Source organism: Accipiter gentilis, chromosome 7 (assembly GCF_929443795.1).
Source record: "Accipiter gentilis chromosome 7, bAccGen1.1, whole genome shotgun sequence".
Lineage (NCBI taxonomy): Eukaryota > Metazoa > Chordata > Aves > Accipitriformes > Accipitridae > Astur > Astur gentilis.
In genome coordinates this window covers 8,241,815-8,256,617 of record NC_064886.1, presented here as the reverse complement: position 1 = coordinate 8,256,617, position 14,803 = coordinate 8,241,815, and the positions used below count along the sequence as shown (strand labels likewise).

The window sequence follows — 14,803 nt, the reverse complement described above, 5'->3', positions numbered from 1 at the left end:
CTGGGGCTGCCCCCGAGCATCCCGTAGCGGTCCCGATGCTCAGCCCCAGGCCCAGCATCCCCGAGCACAACCCGAGGCTCTCCCCATCCCCACCCAACACCCCAAGAACATCTCCTGCCCTGTGAGCAAACCCGGGGGCCGCCCCCCAGTCCCAGCATTCCCGACCATCCCTCGGGGCTCCCTTCACTGCAGCCCCGGGGCTCCCGGACCTGCTCCTCCCCCCCGCCCCGAGCAGCTCCCAGCGCATCCCCGAGCGCCACCGGGCCTGGCCCCGGGTGCCCGCTGCCGCCCCCCGAGCATCCCCTCGGGCTTCCCCCTCGCAGCGCCCCCCCCTCGCTTCACCCCAGCCCCCCCCGCCCCGGCCCGGCCCCGCGGCGGGCGGCGCATGTGCCGCACCGATCCCGCCCCGCTCCGCCCCCGCCGCCGCCGCCGCCGCCGCCGCCGCCCCGGGGTGCCGTTTTCCGCGCCCCGCTCCTCTCCGCTCCGCGCTCCGTTCTCCGCTCGGCTGCCGGGGAGGGCGGGAGTTGGAGGTTTGGGGGGGGGGGGGGCGGCTTTCTACTTTGAAGGGGGGCGGCGGGTCCGCTAAACCCCCGGGGAAAGGGGGGGGGCGATGCACCTCGCCGTGCCCCGCCCGGCCCCCCCCCCGCCGCTCCGCCGCCCCGCCGCCGCCGCCGCCGCCGCCGCCCGGGCGCCGCCCGCCCCCCGCCGCCGCTGAGCCTGGCCCGCCGCCGCGGCCTCCCCCGGCGGCGCCGCCCGCCCCGGGCTGCCGCAGCACCGCGATGGAGACGGCGGAGAAGGAGTGCGGAGCCCTCGGCGGCCTCTTCCAAGCCATCATCAACGATATGAAGGTAGGGATTCCACCCCTCGCCCCCCGCCGCCCCCCTGTTCCGCTGTCGTGACAGCGCTCCCCCCGCTCCCCCACCCCCACCCCATCCCGGGCAGCCCCCGCTTCGCCGTTCCGGACCCCGCCGCGGGTTACCGGGGCTCTGCTGTCCGGCTTGGAGATGGGTATCGCGGCCCCGTGTCGGGTATCGGAGCCCCACATCGAGCCCCGCGTCCGGTGGCGGGGTCCCACATCGGGTGTCGGAGCCTGGCACTGGGTGCCGGACCTCCCCCCTCCCCCCCAAAATCCCATATCGGGGTCCTGCGTTGGGCATCGGACCCCCCCCCCGGTGCTGGGGATCGCAGCCCCGCATCAGCCCTATATCCGTCGCCAGGTATCAGAGCCCCATGCTGGGGCTCACAGCCCCATATCAAGCCCGTGTCCATCATCGGCTTGTCAGAGCCCCACATCGGGCATCGGGGCCCCGCTTCGGGAGTCAGAGCCTGGCACTGGGTGCCGGAACCCCACATCAACCCCTCTATTGGGCATCAGGGCCCTGCGTTGGGCATCGGACTCCCCATGCTGGGGATTGCAACCCCGTATCAGCCCCGTATCCATCCCTGGGTACCGGAGCCCCAGGTCGGGTACTGGAGCCCCCCACGTTGGGTATCACAGACCAGGCATTGCTGCCCCACGTCAGGTACCACTGGCCCCACATCAGGCATTGCCGCCTGGTTTGGGCATAGCGTTGCCCCCACCACCCTCCACTCCCCAGCTTGGATTTCTGCCGGACCTGCTGGGGTTTGCACCAATGGAACAAAAAGGTCCCCCGGCTCCTCGATCCCATTTCCCAACCCAGGGAGGGGACATCGCCTCCACCCTCCCTGGGAGCAGGATGGGGTCGTGTTTAAAAAAAAAAAAAAAAAAAAAAAAAAAGCCTTTTTTGTTTGTTTTCATTTAAAAAAAAAAAATAAATAAAAAATGCTGGGGGGAATTTTTATCTGGGGGCTGAGCGGGGAGGAGGGGACCAGCCGGGTTTCTTCATCCTGGGGGGCCGAAATTCCCACTGCCAGTGCCGGTGTTGGGGTTTAGCCCCAGTCGTTTTTGGAAAGCAAAAGCTCTCTTCCTCCTCCTCCTCCTCCTCCTCCTCCTCCTCCTCCTCCTTCTCCTCCTCCTCCTCTTCCTCTCTTCTTGCGGCAGCCCAGTCCAGACAATGCTGTCATTGCCAAAGCAGGGGAGGGGGGGATAAAAAAAAAAATAAAAGCCTTGCTGAGAAGGAGATTAACCCCTTCGAGGGGTGGTGGTGGCTCCGCGGGGCTGGACTCTGGCTCGGGGCTGGGAGAAAAGCCCTTCAGGGAAAAAAAATCCCTGCTCTCTCCAGGCGCCAGCCCCAGGGCGGTGGGGGCCAGGACTGGTGGGGAAGGGTGCCAGGGTGATCAGCCCACCCAGATACCTTCACCCCAGCCACCCCCTCCTGGCAACCCTGCTGAGCCCCATGCCCTCAGGGTGGAGGTGGGGGCAGCCCGTGCCTCAGTTTCCCCATTCCCCCCACTGGGGCTGCAGAAGGGATGAGGCGGTCCAGAGCCACCACCACCACCCCGGCTGGTGCCAGCACGGCCACACAGCAACGTGCCCAGCCCCATCGGGACGTGGTTGGGCTGGGAGCCCCTCACCGTGGTGTCCCGTGCCTGTGTGCCCCAGGAAGCTGGGCTGGATTCATTTTCATGGCATTCATAGATAGGAAAGATGAGGAAAATAAAATAAAGAAGAAGAAAAAAGCCCCACCACGCTTGGCTTGTACCCTCCACAGCCCCGGCCCAGCGCTGGTGGCCCCTAAGGATGCGTCGTCCTCGTCCCTATCCCCATCTCCCATCCATGTGGGTGTCCTGGCGTGGGTGCTGGGGGACCAGGAAAAATAACCCCCTGCCCAAAGAGCTGATGGCATTCGACGACAGCTATGTGCTTAGGGTCCAGCAGCCAGGATGCCGGAGCAAAGGGACCTTATTTCGGTGGCGGGTGGCTTTTCGGCACCCCTCGGCCTGTGTTGGGGAGGACTTGGGCAGCAAAGCCTGGTGGCAGTCCCCGAGCCAGCGACATCCCCAAGCCAGCTTCATTCCTGTTGCCTCTCTTCCAGCATGCTTGGCGTCCCTGGGTGACCTTGGCATGTCCTTGTCCCCGTTCTCCTCTTCCCCATCTTCTTCCCACCCAGTACCACGGGGGGCTGGGGGCATCATGACCTGCCCCCTCGTTTGGGGGGATCCTCCACTCGCCCTAGCTGGGGTGGCCGGGTGAAGGTGGCTCTGGGATGGTGGCCCTGCCCTCCAGCGATGGCAGTCCCTGGGCACTCGTGGCCCTGAGCCAGGGCACTGCCACAAGTGGCACATGAAGTGGCATCCTCAAACCCCTTCCTTGCTGGCTTGTGGGGAACTTGGGGCTTTCATGGTCCAAAAAAGAACCCTGGGCTGGTCCCGTGCCCCCTCAGTGCAAACTCTGTCCCCAGAGGTGCCACCAAGCTGGGCTCACAGGGATGTGCAGTGACCCACGTCCTGCAAAGCCGGCTCCGGTGCCCATGTCCCAGCCTGGTGGCCACCCTAGGGGAATTTGCAAGCCCCTGGCGCTGCCATCAGATGGTGGCACCAGGATGGCCTCACCAGGATGACAGAACCGGGACTGGCCTCGCCGGGATGGCAGCACCAGCATGGCATCACCAGGATGGTGGCACTAGGACTGGCCTCACTGGTATGGCTTTGCTGAGATGGTGGCACTGGGAGCAGCCTTGCTGGGATGGCACCAGGATGGCCTCACCGGGATCGTGGCACCCGGATAGCCTCACCGGCATGGTGGCACTGGGACTGGCTGTGCCAGTCTGGCACTGGGATGGCCTCACCAAGATGGCACCAGGATTAACCTCACCAGGACAACACTGACTGGCCTTGCTTGGATGGTGGCACTGGGATGGCCTCGTCATATGGATTTGCTGGGATGGCACCGGGACTGGCCTTGGTGGGATGACACTGCAGCCAGCATTACTGGGACTAGCCTCGCTGGGATGGCACCAGGATGGTCTTACTGGGACTGGCATCTCCAAGACGCCGCTGGGACTGGTCTTGCCAGGACTGGCCTCACTGGGACGGTGGCACCGGGACAGCCCTGGGATGGCCTCACCACCAGGGCACTGGGACTGGTCTTGCTGGGATAGCCTCAATGGGATGGCATCAGGATGGCCTGGCCAGGATAGCACTGGGGTGGCCTCACCAGGATGGCACTGGGGTGCACCCCCAGCACCTGCGACCTGTCCTTGTCCCCACACAACTGCTCCATTCAGGGCTGGGGGGACCCCAGACCTTCCCTCCTGCCCCGTCAGTCCTCGTGGGCTCAGGGGAGCCAGGAACTGGGGCTACCCACTGTGGGGCTGGAGCCCTCCATGATGGTGGTTTTGGCCATTGCTGCTTTGGGGGAGGCCACAGGCACTGGGGTGCTCTGCTCTGCTGCTGGCCGGGCTCTCAAAGTCTGGCTGTGCACCAGCTCCTTTCCTCCCCTCAAATTTCCAAAGCCATAAGCTGCCTTGAACCCTTTGAGGAAGAGATCACCCAAAATCCCAAGGTCTCCCTGGTCTGTGAGGTTGCGTGGCCAGACTGGAAAGGGAAAAGCCCAGGAGGGCAAAAGGGTTGTGCTCAGCCTTTATTAGCCACCAGAGAAGCCACAACCAGCCAGGCACAGCCACCGAGCTGCCCCATCTCTCCACAGTGGTGAAGGGGGGATTTGCCCTGCCTGGGGAGGGGGTGCAGGGGGGGCGAGGGGCTCCGGCTCTCACTGTCCCCTTCCCTCCTTGCAGAGCTCCTACCCCATCTGGGAGGATTTCAACTCGAAGGCCACCAAGCTGCACTCCCAGCTCAGGTGAGTGGCCGGGGGAGGGACACAGGGGACACCCCCTCCCCCACCACGGGCAAATCTCGGGGTGCCCAGCACCCGCTGAAGCTCCCCCCTCGCTCTCTCCGCCCCAGGACCACGGTGCTGGCCGCAGTCGCCTTCCTGGATGCCTTCCAGAAAGTGGCCGACATGGCTACCAACACCCGAGGTAGGGTCCTCCCCACCCAGGGATGGGTCTCCCCAGGTTTGGCCAGGCAGGGGAATGGGTGGCGAGTGTCCCCCTGTGGGCTGGGTGGGCTTCGAGCAGCAGCACCACCATCCATGGAGACATGTTCAACCTGTCCGCACCCTGAGATGGAGCATCCCCTGGGAAGCAGGGTTGGAAAGATGGGGTGCAGCTGAGGCTGGGGAGCGGGTGTGGTGGGCACCTCGCCAGCATCTTCTGGTGGGGCTGGTTTGCTTGCGGGGAGATTCAGGGTGGCGCAGCCTCGCACCATGGTCCCCCACACCCATCTCTGCCCCCCCCAGGATGCTCCCAGATATGGGGCTGTGCCGCTCTCCTGGTGCCCCTTGTCCCCTGCACCCACCTGGGAGGTGCCCAGGGGGGGTCTTGGCTGCGCCAGGGGGTTCTGGGGAAGGGGGATTAGATGGAGGGAGATGCAGGAGCCCACGCTCAACTGCTTTGGGGACAAACCCTAACCCACCGTGGAGGTGACGTGAAGAGCTGAGGCTGCAGGTGGGGCACCCCACTGTGCTGCTATGGGGTGGGGGGGCCAGACCCCCCGAACCCTCTCCGGGTGCCCAGTGGTGGCAAGGAGCCACTTCCCACCGCTCGGTTTCTGCCAAGCAGATGGTCCCAGGCTGGTTTGCAGACTGGCGGCATCCAGGCCATCTGGAGCTGCACGGGGAGGAGGAGGAGGAGGAGGAGAAGGAGGAGGAGAAGGAGGCAGCAGCTTGAGCTGGGATCAGCTTTGCCTCCAAACCCGCTGGCCCACTGCACTAGGGAGATTAGGGGCTCCTCCAGCAACCCTCCAGCCCAGGCACCAAAAGCGAGGAGGGGGGGGACACAGTGGGGGGTGCTGGGGACAGCTGGTGACCAGCACCACGGGAGATGGCATCATGGGGGGGCCACCCTGTAGTGCTGTGCCAGGTGGTGGCATCTCAGGGATGCCACGGGACATCCCTGCTTTTTTGGGGGGGAGCAGGGGAAGGCAGAGCAGTGGCATGGGGAAACTGAGGCAAGGCACTGGGTGGGGACCGGCTGGCGGCCTCACACGAGGCATGTGAGCCCGCAGGGGAATCGGATTAGGAACAGCAGGAGCCAGGATAAGAGCATTAGGAGCGGGATTAGGAGAATACCCCAGCACAGGAGGAGAAGGCCCTCCACACATGGGCTCCCTTGTTTCTGCAGCACTGGGGTGCTGGGGGGGGTGCCCAAAACTCCTGCAAAGGGTAGGAGGTGTCTCTGGAAGCTTTTTTGGGAGAGAAAGGCAGAATATCACTCCCTAGCCTGCACTCAGGGATTTTGGATTGCTGCTTTTCCTGAGATTTGCCAGCAGCACTGCCACCATGTGGTCATCCTTAGGCTTCAGAGTTAACAGCGGGTTCACCAGAAAGGGACCCTCCAGCTTTCCATTGCTGGCAACTATCTCCCCAGGGAGCTCTCACTCCTTTTTTATACACTCGGGATCATGCTTGGAGGTGAGGGACGCAGCCGGCTGCCTGGCATGGAGCCGGGGAGGGAAGCAGGTCCTGGAGCTGTTTGCTCCCGGCCGGCTGGTTCCTCTGTGCGTGCCTGACTGGCTGCACAATACCTTGCCCCCCGCTTCCCTGGCCCCACTCCAGTGCTGGATTTGAGACAAACTGGGAAAAAAGCGGGAGCAGGTTTTCATTTCGAAGCCATGGGAAGGGATATTTAGTGCTTTATTTATTAGTTAGCGGATGTTGATTTATTTATTAAGTGGATTTATCGGGGGAAAAAGTGAGCTACCTCTGACCCAAAGTGTTCCCAAAGCCCAAGGCGTCCCAGCACTGGTTGTCCCCACTGTGAGCCAACCTGGTTTCAGTATACAAACTGGGCTAGGACTAGTGTGGGGGTGTCCCCTGCCCCTCATTAGCAGTGTTTCGCTCCCCCCCACAGGTGCCACGAGGGACATCGGCTCTGCGCTGACCCGCATGTGCATGCGGCACCGCAGCATCGAGGCCAAGCTCCGGCAGTTCACCAAGTAAGCGTCCCCAGGGCATCGGTGACATGAGTTGGCTGGGCTCAGCCCTCCCTCTCTCTCTGAAGAAGGAGATGCTGGATGTTGGCTGGGCCCAGGGTGGAGGGCACAGGTCCTCCTCACCCCATCTCCAGCGCTCTCCCACACTCTCCGCCTCTCTCTCCCTGCTCCAGCGCCCTCATGGAGAGCCTGATAAACCCTTTGCAGGACAGGATTGAGGACTGGAAGAAAACTGCCAACCAGCTGGACAAGGACCACGCGAAAGGTACGGCTGGGCCGAGCTGGATCTGTCCTGGGGGAGCTGCACCCGTCAGCTGGGGGGGGTCCCCTCTGACAGCACTTCTGTGCCCCCAGAGTACAAGCGAGCCCGCCACGAGATCAAGAAAAAATCCTCCGACACCCTCAAGCTCCAGAAAAAGGCTCGAAAAGGTGAGGGGGGGGTCTCCTGGGGGAGGGTACCCCCACCAGTCCCTCCATGGCACCCCCGGCCAGGGCGGGCATCCCAGATGTGACACCCTGGCTGCCAACCAAGGTGGGGGTGGGCACCAAGGGGGTCCCACTGTCCGTCCCCCCCCCCCCCCCCCCCCCCCCCAGAAAGGGGAGTGCCAGCATGGCCTGGGGGGGTGGCGGGGAGGCAGGGGCGCGCGTCCCGGCCCTTGGCCTCTTTTCACACGTTTTCTCTGTCTCCTTCTCTCTTCCCTCCCCTCCACATCCTTCCTGTAGAGCTGCTTGGTAAGTGAACCGCTGCCCCCCCTCCACACCCCTCCCGGCCCCCTCTCTGCTTCCTCGTCTGCTCCGCTCCTGCCTGGTCTCCCTGGGGCTGCCTCAGTCCGTCCATCTGTCCGGTCCCTGTGCCCCCCTCGCCCCCGCCCCTGCTTTTAGCTTAGTTTAGCAGTGGCACCCCAGTGGGTCCTCTGGTCCCAAGTACCAGGGCTGAGGACAGGGTGGCAAAGAAGCCCCCCCCCCTCCCCGGGGCTGCCGTGGGGTGAGGGTGCTCCTGGACACTCCTGGGATACCAGCACAGAGAGGGGGGGAACCCGTAGTACCCTCTGGGACGTGAGGATGGGGTGATGTCTCCCAAGCGGAGCCAGGGGGTGGCCTTGGTTTGGCCACGGGACCCCCAGCATATTGCGGGAGGCAGGGAGGGGTGTCGGAGGAACCCGGTGCTGATGGTGCCCCCCGTCTTGCAGGGAAGGGGGACCTGCAGCCCCAGCTGGACAACGCGCTGCAGGATGTCAACGACATGTACCTGCTGCTGGAGGAGACAGAGAAGCAGGCGGTCCGCAAAGCCCTCATCGAGGAGCGGGGACGTTTCTGCACCTTCATCACCTTCCTGCAGCCCGTGGTGGTGAGCGCCGGGGGGGCTGGGAGGGGGTTGCGGCAGCGGGGGAGGTTGCTGCCGCCCGATGGGTGCTGATGCTCCCCCTTTTCTTGGCCGCAGAACGGGGAGCTCACCATGCTGGGAGAGATCACCCACCTGCAGGGCATCATCGAGGACCTGGTGGTGCTCACCGCTGAGCCCCACAAATTGCCCCCCGCCAGCGAGCAGGTCAGCGGGGGGGGGGGGATAAAAGGTGGGGACAGGGGAGTGGGGGAGCCTCTTTGGGGGGCCTAAACCCCATCCTTCCTGCAGGTGATCAAGGACCTGAAGGGTTCTGACTACAGCTGGTCCTACCAGACCCCCCCATCCTCGCCCAGCAGCTCCAGCTCCCGCAAGTCCAGCATGTGCAGGTATGGTGAGGTGGGCTCCCTGCCTAATGCTGCCTGGAAATCCAGACCCTTTCATTAACCCCAGGGGACTAATGATGCTTACAGCCCTTGGGGATGCTCACAGCCCTTGGGGATGCTCACAAGGTGCAGATCAAGGCCAGCTGGTCCCCAGTAACGTGGAGGAACTGGTCTTGGTGCACTGGGATGGGTGCAGGGTCGGGGCTGGTAGACCTGTGGGGCAGGACGGGTGCCTGGCACATCCTCTGGGTTTTGGGGACAATGTGAGCTGTGCAGAGAGGGCTCTAGGGGGCAAACATGTCACCTTTGCTGTGTTGCTCAGCCTGTCCCCTGCCACTGGGGGAACCCAGAAGGGAAATGGACAGTGTGCCTCAGTTTCCCCAGGTTAGGGTGTGGGGTAGGGTGCTGGGCTTGCTGCCTGGGGACCCCGCCACCTCCGAACCTCCATCTTAAACTCTCTTTTCCTTCCTTTGTCCTCCCCTCCGGCGTGTCCCCATCCCCCTCCCCCCCCCCCGGCACCCCCCCAGCAGCGTTAGCAGTGCCAAGGGTGGCATGGCGTGGCCCGGCGGGGCTCAGACCTGCTCACCCAGTTCCACCTATCGCTACCGCAGCCTGGCGCAGCCCCCCGCCGCCGCCACCCGCCTCTCCAGCGTCTCCTCCCACGACTCCGGCTTCATCTCTCAGGATGCTACTTACTCCAAACCGCCTTCCCCCATGCCCTCGGACATCACCAGCCAGGTACGGAGGGGGTCAGTGCTGCCGCTGCCCCCCCCCCCGTGCCTCAGTTTTCCCTTCTGTAGAATGGGTGGGTGCTGCTGGGCGCAACACAAGGGTCCAGTGCGGATGTGATGGGACCCACCCCCAGGCGTTGTTTCCAGCTGCATTGGCATCATAGGAGATAAATATTGGAAATATTGGGGGATGCCAGCCCTGCTGGGGGCCACCATGGGCCATGGTGCAGAGAAACCTCATTTGTGACACACACACACACACACACACACACTCTTCCCCCCCAGGGATGAGGCACAGGTATCCCTTCCCTGTGCCAGGGGAACAGGGTATTTCCCAATCAACCCAGCCCTGTAACACCCAGTTTGTACCAGTCCCCCGGGCAGGCAGCACAGAGCAAAGCTTCCCCTTCTCCCTGCATCCTCCCTGGTGTCAGGGATGCTCTAGGGCCCCCCCCCACCCCGGCACCCTCCCAGAGCTGCCGATCCCTTGTGCTGGCTGCGCCCCCAGGCTGCCTGGCACTGCCAGCACCGGCTTGGCGTGACCATGCTAACCTGGCATTGCCAACCCGGCGCTGCTCACGGTGATGAGAGCGCCAGGCATCCCAACGCCATGGCTGCAGGGACCGTCCCCCGCTCCCCAAAATGACTGTTGGCTCTGCGGAGCTTGGGCTGAGCAGGGGGAAGGGTTGGGGCTGAGCATCCCAGCTTCACCCAGCCGGCACCTCCCCAGCTCTGTGTTCCCTGCTGCGGGCTCAGATCCTGCTTGCCTTCTCACATCTGCTGCCGTGGGCTGGGGACCCGGGTGGGCTGGGGCAGCTGGGGATGCCGCTCTACCCCGGGGTCATGGCTGTGCTTGCTAACCGCCTCTTCTCTCCCCCTCCGGCTCACGGCTTGGCCTCCTGGCGCAGCAGAAGTCCTCCAGCTCGGCATCCTCGGAGGCCTCCGAAACCTGCCAGTCGGTTAGCGAGTGCAGCTCCCCCACCTCGGTTAGTTCTTGCTCCGCCGCCAGGGCACGGGCAGGTGGCGGAAAGGTGAAGCCTTCAGCAGCAGCACCCTCCTCTTCCTCTCCTCCCCTCCCCTCCTTGGTGCTGTCCCCCATCCCACCAGGGCTGCATTTCACACGTGGGTCCCCACACACCTCGGGGGGTTCAGCCCCCCCCCCGATCCCCCCATCCCGCCCCTCCCATGGGGCAGAGCATCCCAGACAGCACCCGCGGCTCGGGGTGGGGGGACGTTGGCGCGTGCCCCCTCCCGCCCTGCCCTGCTTTCAGCTCCTGGTCCCAATGTCCCCCATGTCACCCCATGCCTTGCCCGTTGCAGGACTGGTCCAAGGCCAGCCCCTACGACCAGCCGGTGGTCCCCACCTTGCAGCGGCGCAAGGACCGTGTGGAGCACCTGCGGGAAGCCGAGATGGGTTCACCTGCCAGTGGGTACTCGGGCATCGGCGGCGAGGATGCTCCCAGGCCCCGAATGTCACCGGCTACGATTGCCGCCAAGGTACTGGCTCCGACGGGGCAACCACAGAGGTGGTGGGCTTTTGGGAGGCTCCCAAGAGAGGAACCAGGGTGCTGACAGTACCCCCTTTCCCCCGCAGCACGGGGAGGAGGTGTCCCCCGCTGCCAGTGACCTGGCCATGGTCTTGACCCGGGGGCTCAGCCTGGAGCACCAGAAGAGCAGCCGGGACTCACTGCAGTACTCCAGCGGCTACAGCACACAGACCACCACCCCCTCCTGCTCCGAGGACACCATCCCTTCCCAAGGTACCTGCCCCATGGTGGCGAGGGGCACCTGGGCCCACCCAAAATGGCACCTGGAGAGGGGAAGGGGACAACAGAGGCTTTGGCGGTCCCAGGACACATCTGTGTTGCACCGGGTGTCGGTAGCATCGGGTTGTGGTCGCGTCACATGGGGACTGGTGGGGTGAAGATTTAATGATTGCGTGCGTTGGGGGTTTGGCGCGCGGCACAAGCATCATGCCACGTGGCGACCATGAGGTTTCCTGGTTAGTTGGGTGTTAGCTGGGTCTTGATGGCTACAGTTGTGCCGGGCAGTGCAATAACGGGTAGCACCACGTGAACTGTGGTTGGTGATGGTTTGTGGTGACATGTTTGTGCACAGCGGTTGGGTACAGGTGGAAACAGTGGGTGATGGCAGCAGACGCGGCGACTGGAGATCAAGTAACCAGGGGTACAGTCGTGTTTTGCTGCGATCGTGTTGGCTGAGCTGGTTGTGAGCACATGATGGTGGATTTTGGCTGTGATCGCATTGCGATGGTGGTGGTTGGGGTCGTTGCGATGGCAATGGTTGGGTTGGACTATGACCATGTGGTAGTGATGGTTGAGACCAGTTGTGATAGTCGTGGCTGGGGCTGGTTGTGATCGTGTTGTGATGGTGACAATTGGGTTTGGCTGTGATCTTAATGTGATGGTTGGGGTGATTGTGGTTGCCTTCCGATGGTGATGGTTGGGTTTGCTTGTGGCTGCTTTCTGATGGTGATGGTTGGGCTTGACGGTGAGCATGGTGTGCCAGCAGTGGTTGGGGCCAGTTGGGATTATGTTGCAATGGTGGCGATTGAGTTTGCTTGTGGTCGTGCTGCAACGGCGTTGGTTCGGGCTGGCTGGGGTTGCATTGTGAAGGCAGTGGCTGGGCTTGGCAGTGCCAGCTGGGCCGCCTACCACCCACCCAGCCACGCTGACTGCCGCCCCCTCCCCAGGCTCTGACTACGACTGCTACTCGGTGAATGGCGACGTGGAGTGTGACCCCCAGAGCGACTTCGACAAGTCCTCCACCATCCCACGCAACAGCAACATTGCCCAGAACTACCGGCGGATGATCCAGACCAAGCGTCCTGCCTCCACTGCCGGGCTGCCCACCGGCACCAATCTACCAGCTGGCACCACCCCAGGGGTGGCCACCATCCGCCGCACACCCTCCACCAAGCCCTCGGTCCGCCGTACTCTCTCCAACGCTGGCCCCATCCCCATCCGACCCCCCATCGTCCCCGTGAAGACCCCCACAGTGCCCGACTCCCCCGGCTACGCTGGCCCCACACGGGTGGGCAGCGAAGAGTGCGTCTTCTACGCCGACGACGCCTCGCCAAACCCTCTGGATTTTGCCAAAGCTTCGCCCAAGCGGCTGAGCCTTCCCAACACCGCCTGGGGCGGCGGTGCCATGGAGATCTCCGTCTACCCTGGGGCCGGCCAGCACCTCTCCGCTGAGGAAGAGGAGGACCAACAGTTGGCAGCGAACCGGCACAGCTTGGTAGAGAAGATCGGTGAGCTGGTGGCTGGTGCCCACGCCCTGGGGGAAGGCCAGTTCCCCTTCCCCACTGCCCTCGTGGGGTCCGGCCCCAGTGAGGAGACCCCTGCACCCCCTCCGGCAGCCTCCATGGACCCCCCAGCTGAAGACATGCTGGTGGCCATCCGGCGCGGGGTGCGCCTGCGCAGGACCGTCACCAATGACAGGTCGGCCCCGCGGATATCGTGATGACGTCCTGGCCAGCGGGGACACGCCCGCCGTAGCTGACGGACCCCCACGGGGGCACCCACTGCGCCTCCCCGGGAGCCCCCCCACCCGCCGGCACCTGCTGCCCCTGCCCCTCCCTCGCTGCCCCCCGCTTTCTGCTCCTCTGTCTCCCCCTCCCGTCCCGGCCCTTTCCTTTCCTTTACGCTTTTCCTTCACTTGTTCTGTCTTTTTCTCCTCTTTTTTTGTTTTCTCTTTTCTTTTTCTTTTCTCTTTCCTTTTTTCTCCTTTTCTCTTTTTCTCCTTTTCTCTTATTCTTCTCTTATTTTTCTTATTCTTTTCTTATTTGTCTCTTTTTCTTCTCCTTTTCCTCATTTTTTCTCCTTCTTCTTCTTTTTCTTCTCTTCTTTTCCTCTTCCTTTTCCTCTTCTGTTTTCTTCTATTCTTTTCCTCTTTCTTCTCTGTTTCTTCTTTTTTCTAGTCTTTTCCTTCTCTTTTCCCTCTCTTCTTTTTCCTCTTCCTTTCCTCTTTTTTCTCCTTTCTTTTTTCCTCTTTTTCTCCTTTCCTTTTTTCCCTTTTTTCTCTTTTCTCCTTTCTTTCTCTTTTCCTTTTTCCCTCTGCCTTTTTCTCTTTTCTCTGGTTTCTCTTTTCCCTCCCCCTCTCCCCCTCCAGGCAAAGGCGGCTGTCCCCAGCCCCAGCAGAAGGGGACGGTGCCAGCGGGGATCACAGCAGGAGCAGCACTAGGAGTGGGGGGCCCTGTCCCCATCCCCCGCCCCGGGTGCCTGCTTGGGGTCAGCATGGCTCAGCCCCATTTTGGGGGTCAGAAGCAGCAGGGAGGAGGCGGGGGGGGGGGGGGGGTTGGCGTGTGTGAGAGGGCGGGGGTACGGTGGGGGGACAGGCACTACAGCCCCCTCCAACTTGGGGGGACACTGGGACTGAGGATGCTGAACCTCTGCTTTGTGTCCCCCCCCCCACCCCTGGGGATCACTGGGGACCCCCCCCCCCAACCTCCCCCAAACCCCTTCCCTCCCCCTCAACACCCACAGACCCTGCACAGGGTCCTGCTGGGAGGAGGGGGGCCGGGGGATGGGGGGGTTTCACCCAGACCCCCCCCCACCCAAAGCGAAGCAGCTGATTTCTGCCGGCGGCTGGAGGAAAGCACAACCCCCTCGGCCCTCCCCGCTGTACATAGACCCCCCCCCCGCCGCCCCGCTGTCTGTCGCATCGCAGCCCCCCCCCCCCCTTTCCCTCCACCTTAGAAATAATGATTTAGTTTCCCCCCCCAACCCTTCTCCTGCCCAGAACCGCTGATGCCAAGTGACAAATGTTTGGGTTTGGGGGAGGGGGGGGATGTCTCTTATTTTGTACAGAAAACGAAAATTCCTTGGGAAAAAAAAAAAAAAAAACGACCTGTCTTTCGACTGAAGTAACTTTTCTGGTGCTGTTGTTAACTTGGTCCTTTTTTTTTTTTTTTTTTTTTTTTTTTTTTTTAATTTATTTCCCCTCCGTGCTCCTGCCTCTGCCGCCGCTTCCCTCCCTCCCCGTCCCTCCACCAGGTTTCTTTCTCTTTCTTTTATTCCCTCTTTTCTTTTAATTTTTTTTTTTTGGTGGTAATTCCCCTCTTTCCCACGCACCCCCCGCCCCCCTGATTTCCATAGTCACTGCTACAAGTAACGAATGCACTGTGAAGATTCCAGTATTAATAAAGGTTGTACTGTAATTAATAACCTCGCCTGCGGTCCTATGGATGTCCTGTACCCTGGGGTCACCACAATAATGCGGGACAAGTGGGAAGGTCCTGTCACCCCCTTGGGGTGCCCATGACTGGGGAGGGTGGATGCTGTGGGGTACAGGGGTGGTGAGACATCCCCATGGTCAAGGTGATGGGTGACCCCCTGGGATGCAGAAGAGCATCCCCCTGCCCCATCACCTCCAGGAGAGGAGGTGCAAGCGGTGTCCCCCCCTCC

At 62.7% G+C, this 14,803-nt stretch overlaps 1 protein-coding gene across 7 annotated transcripts; it reads left to right on the top strand.

Annotated features, from left to right (window-relative positions):
- Positions 1-701: 701 nt before the first annotated feature.
- MTSS2 (MTSS I-BAR domain containing 2) lies at positions 702-14,525 on the top strand. 7 transcript variants are annotated; one of them, XM_049806329.1, is made up of 15 exons: positions 702-848; positions 4,659-4,720; positions 4,828-4,901; positions 6,834-6,918; positions 7,089-7,180; positions 7,270-7,344; positions 8,106-8,263; positions 8,357-8,464; positions 8,549-8,646; positions 9,255-9,381; positions 10,286-10,405; positions 10,695-10,871; positions 10,969-11,134; positions 12,088-12,838; positions 14,393-14,525. In XM_049806329.1, exons 1-15 carry the CDS (start codon positions 780-782, stop codon positions 14,448-14,450), a joined length of 2,220 nt encoding a protein of 739 aa, XP_049662286.1. In that variant the 5' UTR covers positions 702-779; the 3' UTR covers positions 14,451-14,525. The 7 variants fall into 7 exon arrangements, with proteins under 7 accessions (XP_049662286.1, XP_049662282.1, XP_049662284.1 ...); XM_049806325.1 differs by having other exon boundaries at positions 9,174-9,381; XM_049806327.1 differs by having other exon boundaries at positions 9,171-9,381; positions 10,286-10,360.
- Positions 14,526-14,803: the final 278 nt, after the last annotated feature.

What these genes read in the sequence shown, in the direction of transcription:
- MTSS2 (XM_049806324.1), top strand. Translation starts at nt 780, where the DNA reads ATGGAGACGGCGGAGAAGGAGTGCGGAGCCCTCGGCGGCCTCTTCCAA. An exon ending in AAGCTGCACTCCCAGCTCAG is followed by an intron (nt 4,721 to 4,827) that starts GTGAGTGGCCGG and finishes TCTCCGCCCCAG; the next exon opens with GACCACGGTGCTGGCCGCAG. An exon ending in CATGGCTACCAACACCCGAG is followed by an intron (nt 4,902 to 6,833) that starts GTAGGGTCCTCC and finishes TCCCCCCCACAG; the next exon opens with GTGCCACGAGGGACATCGGC.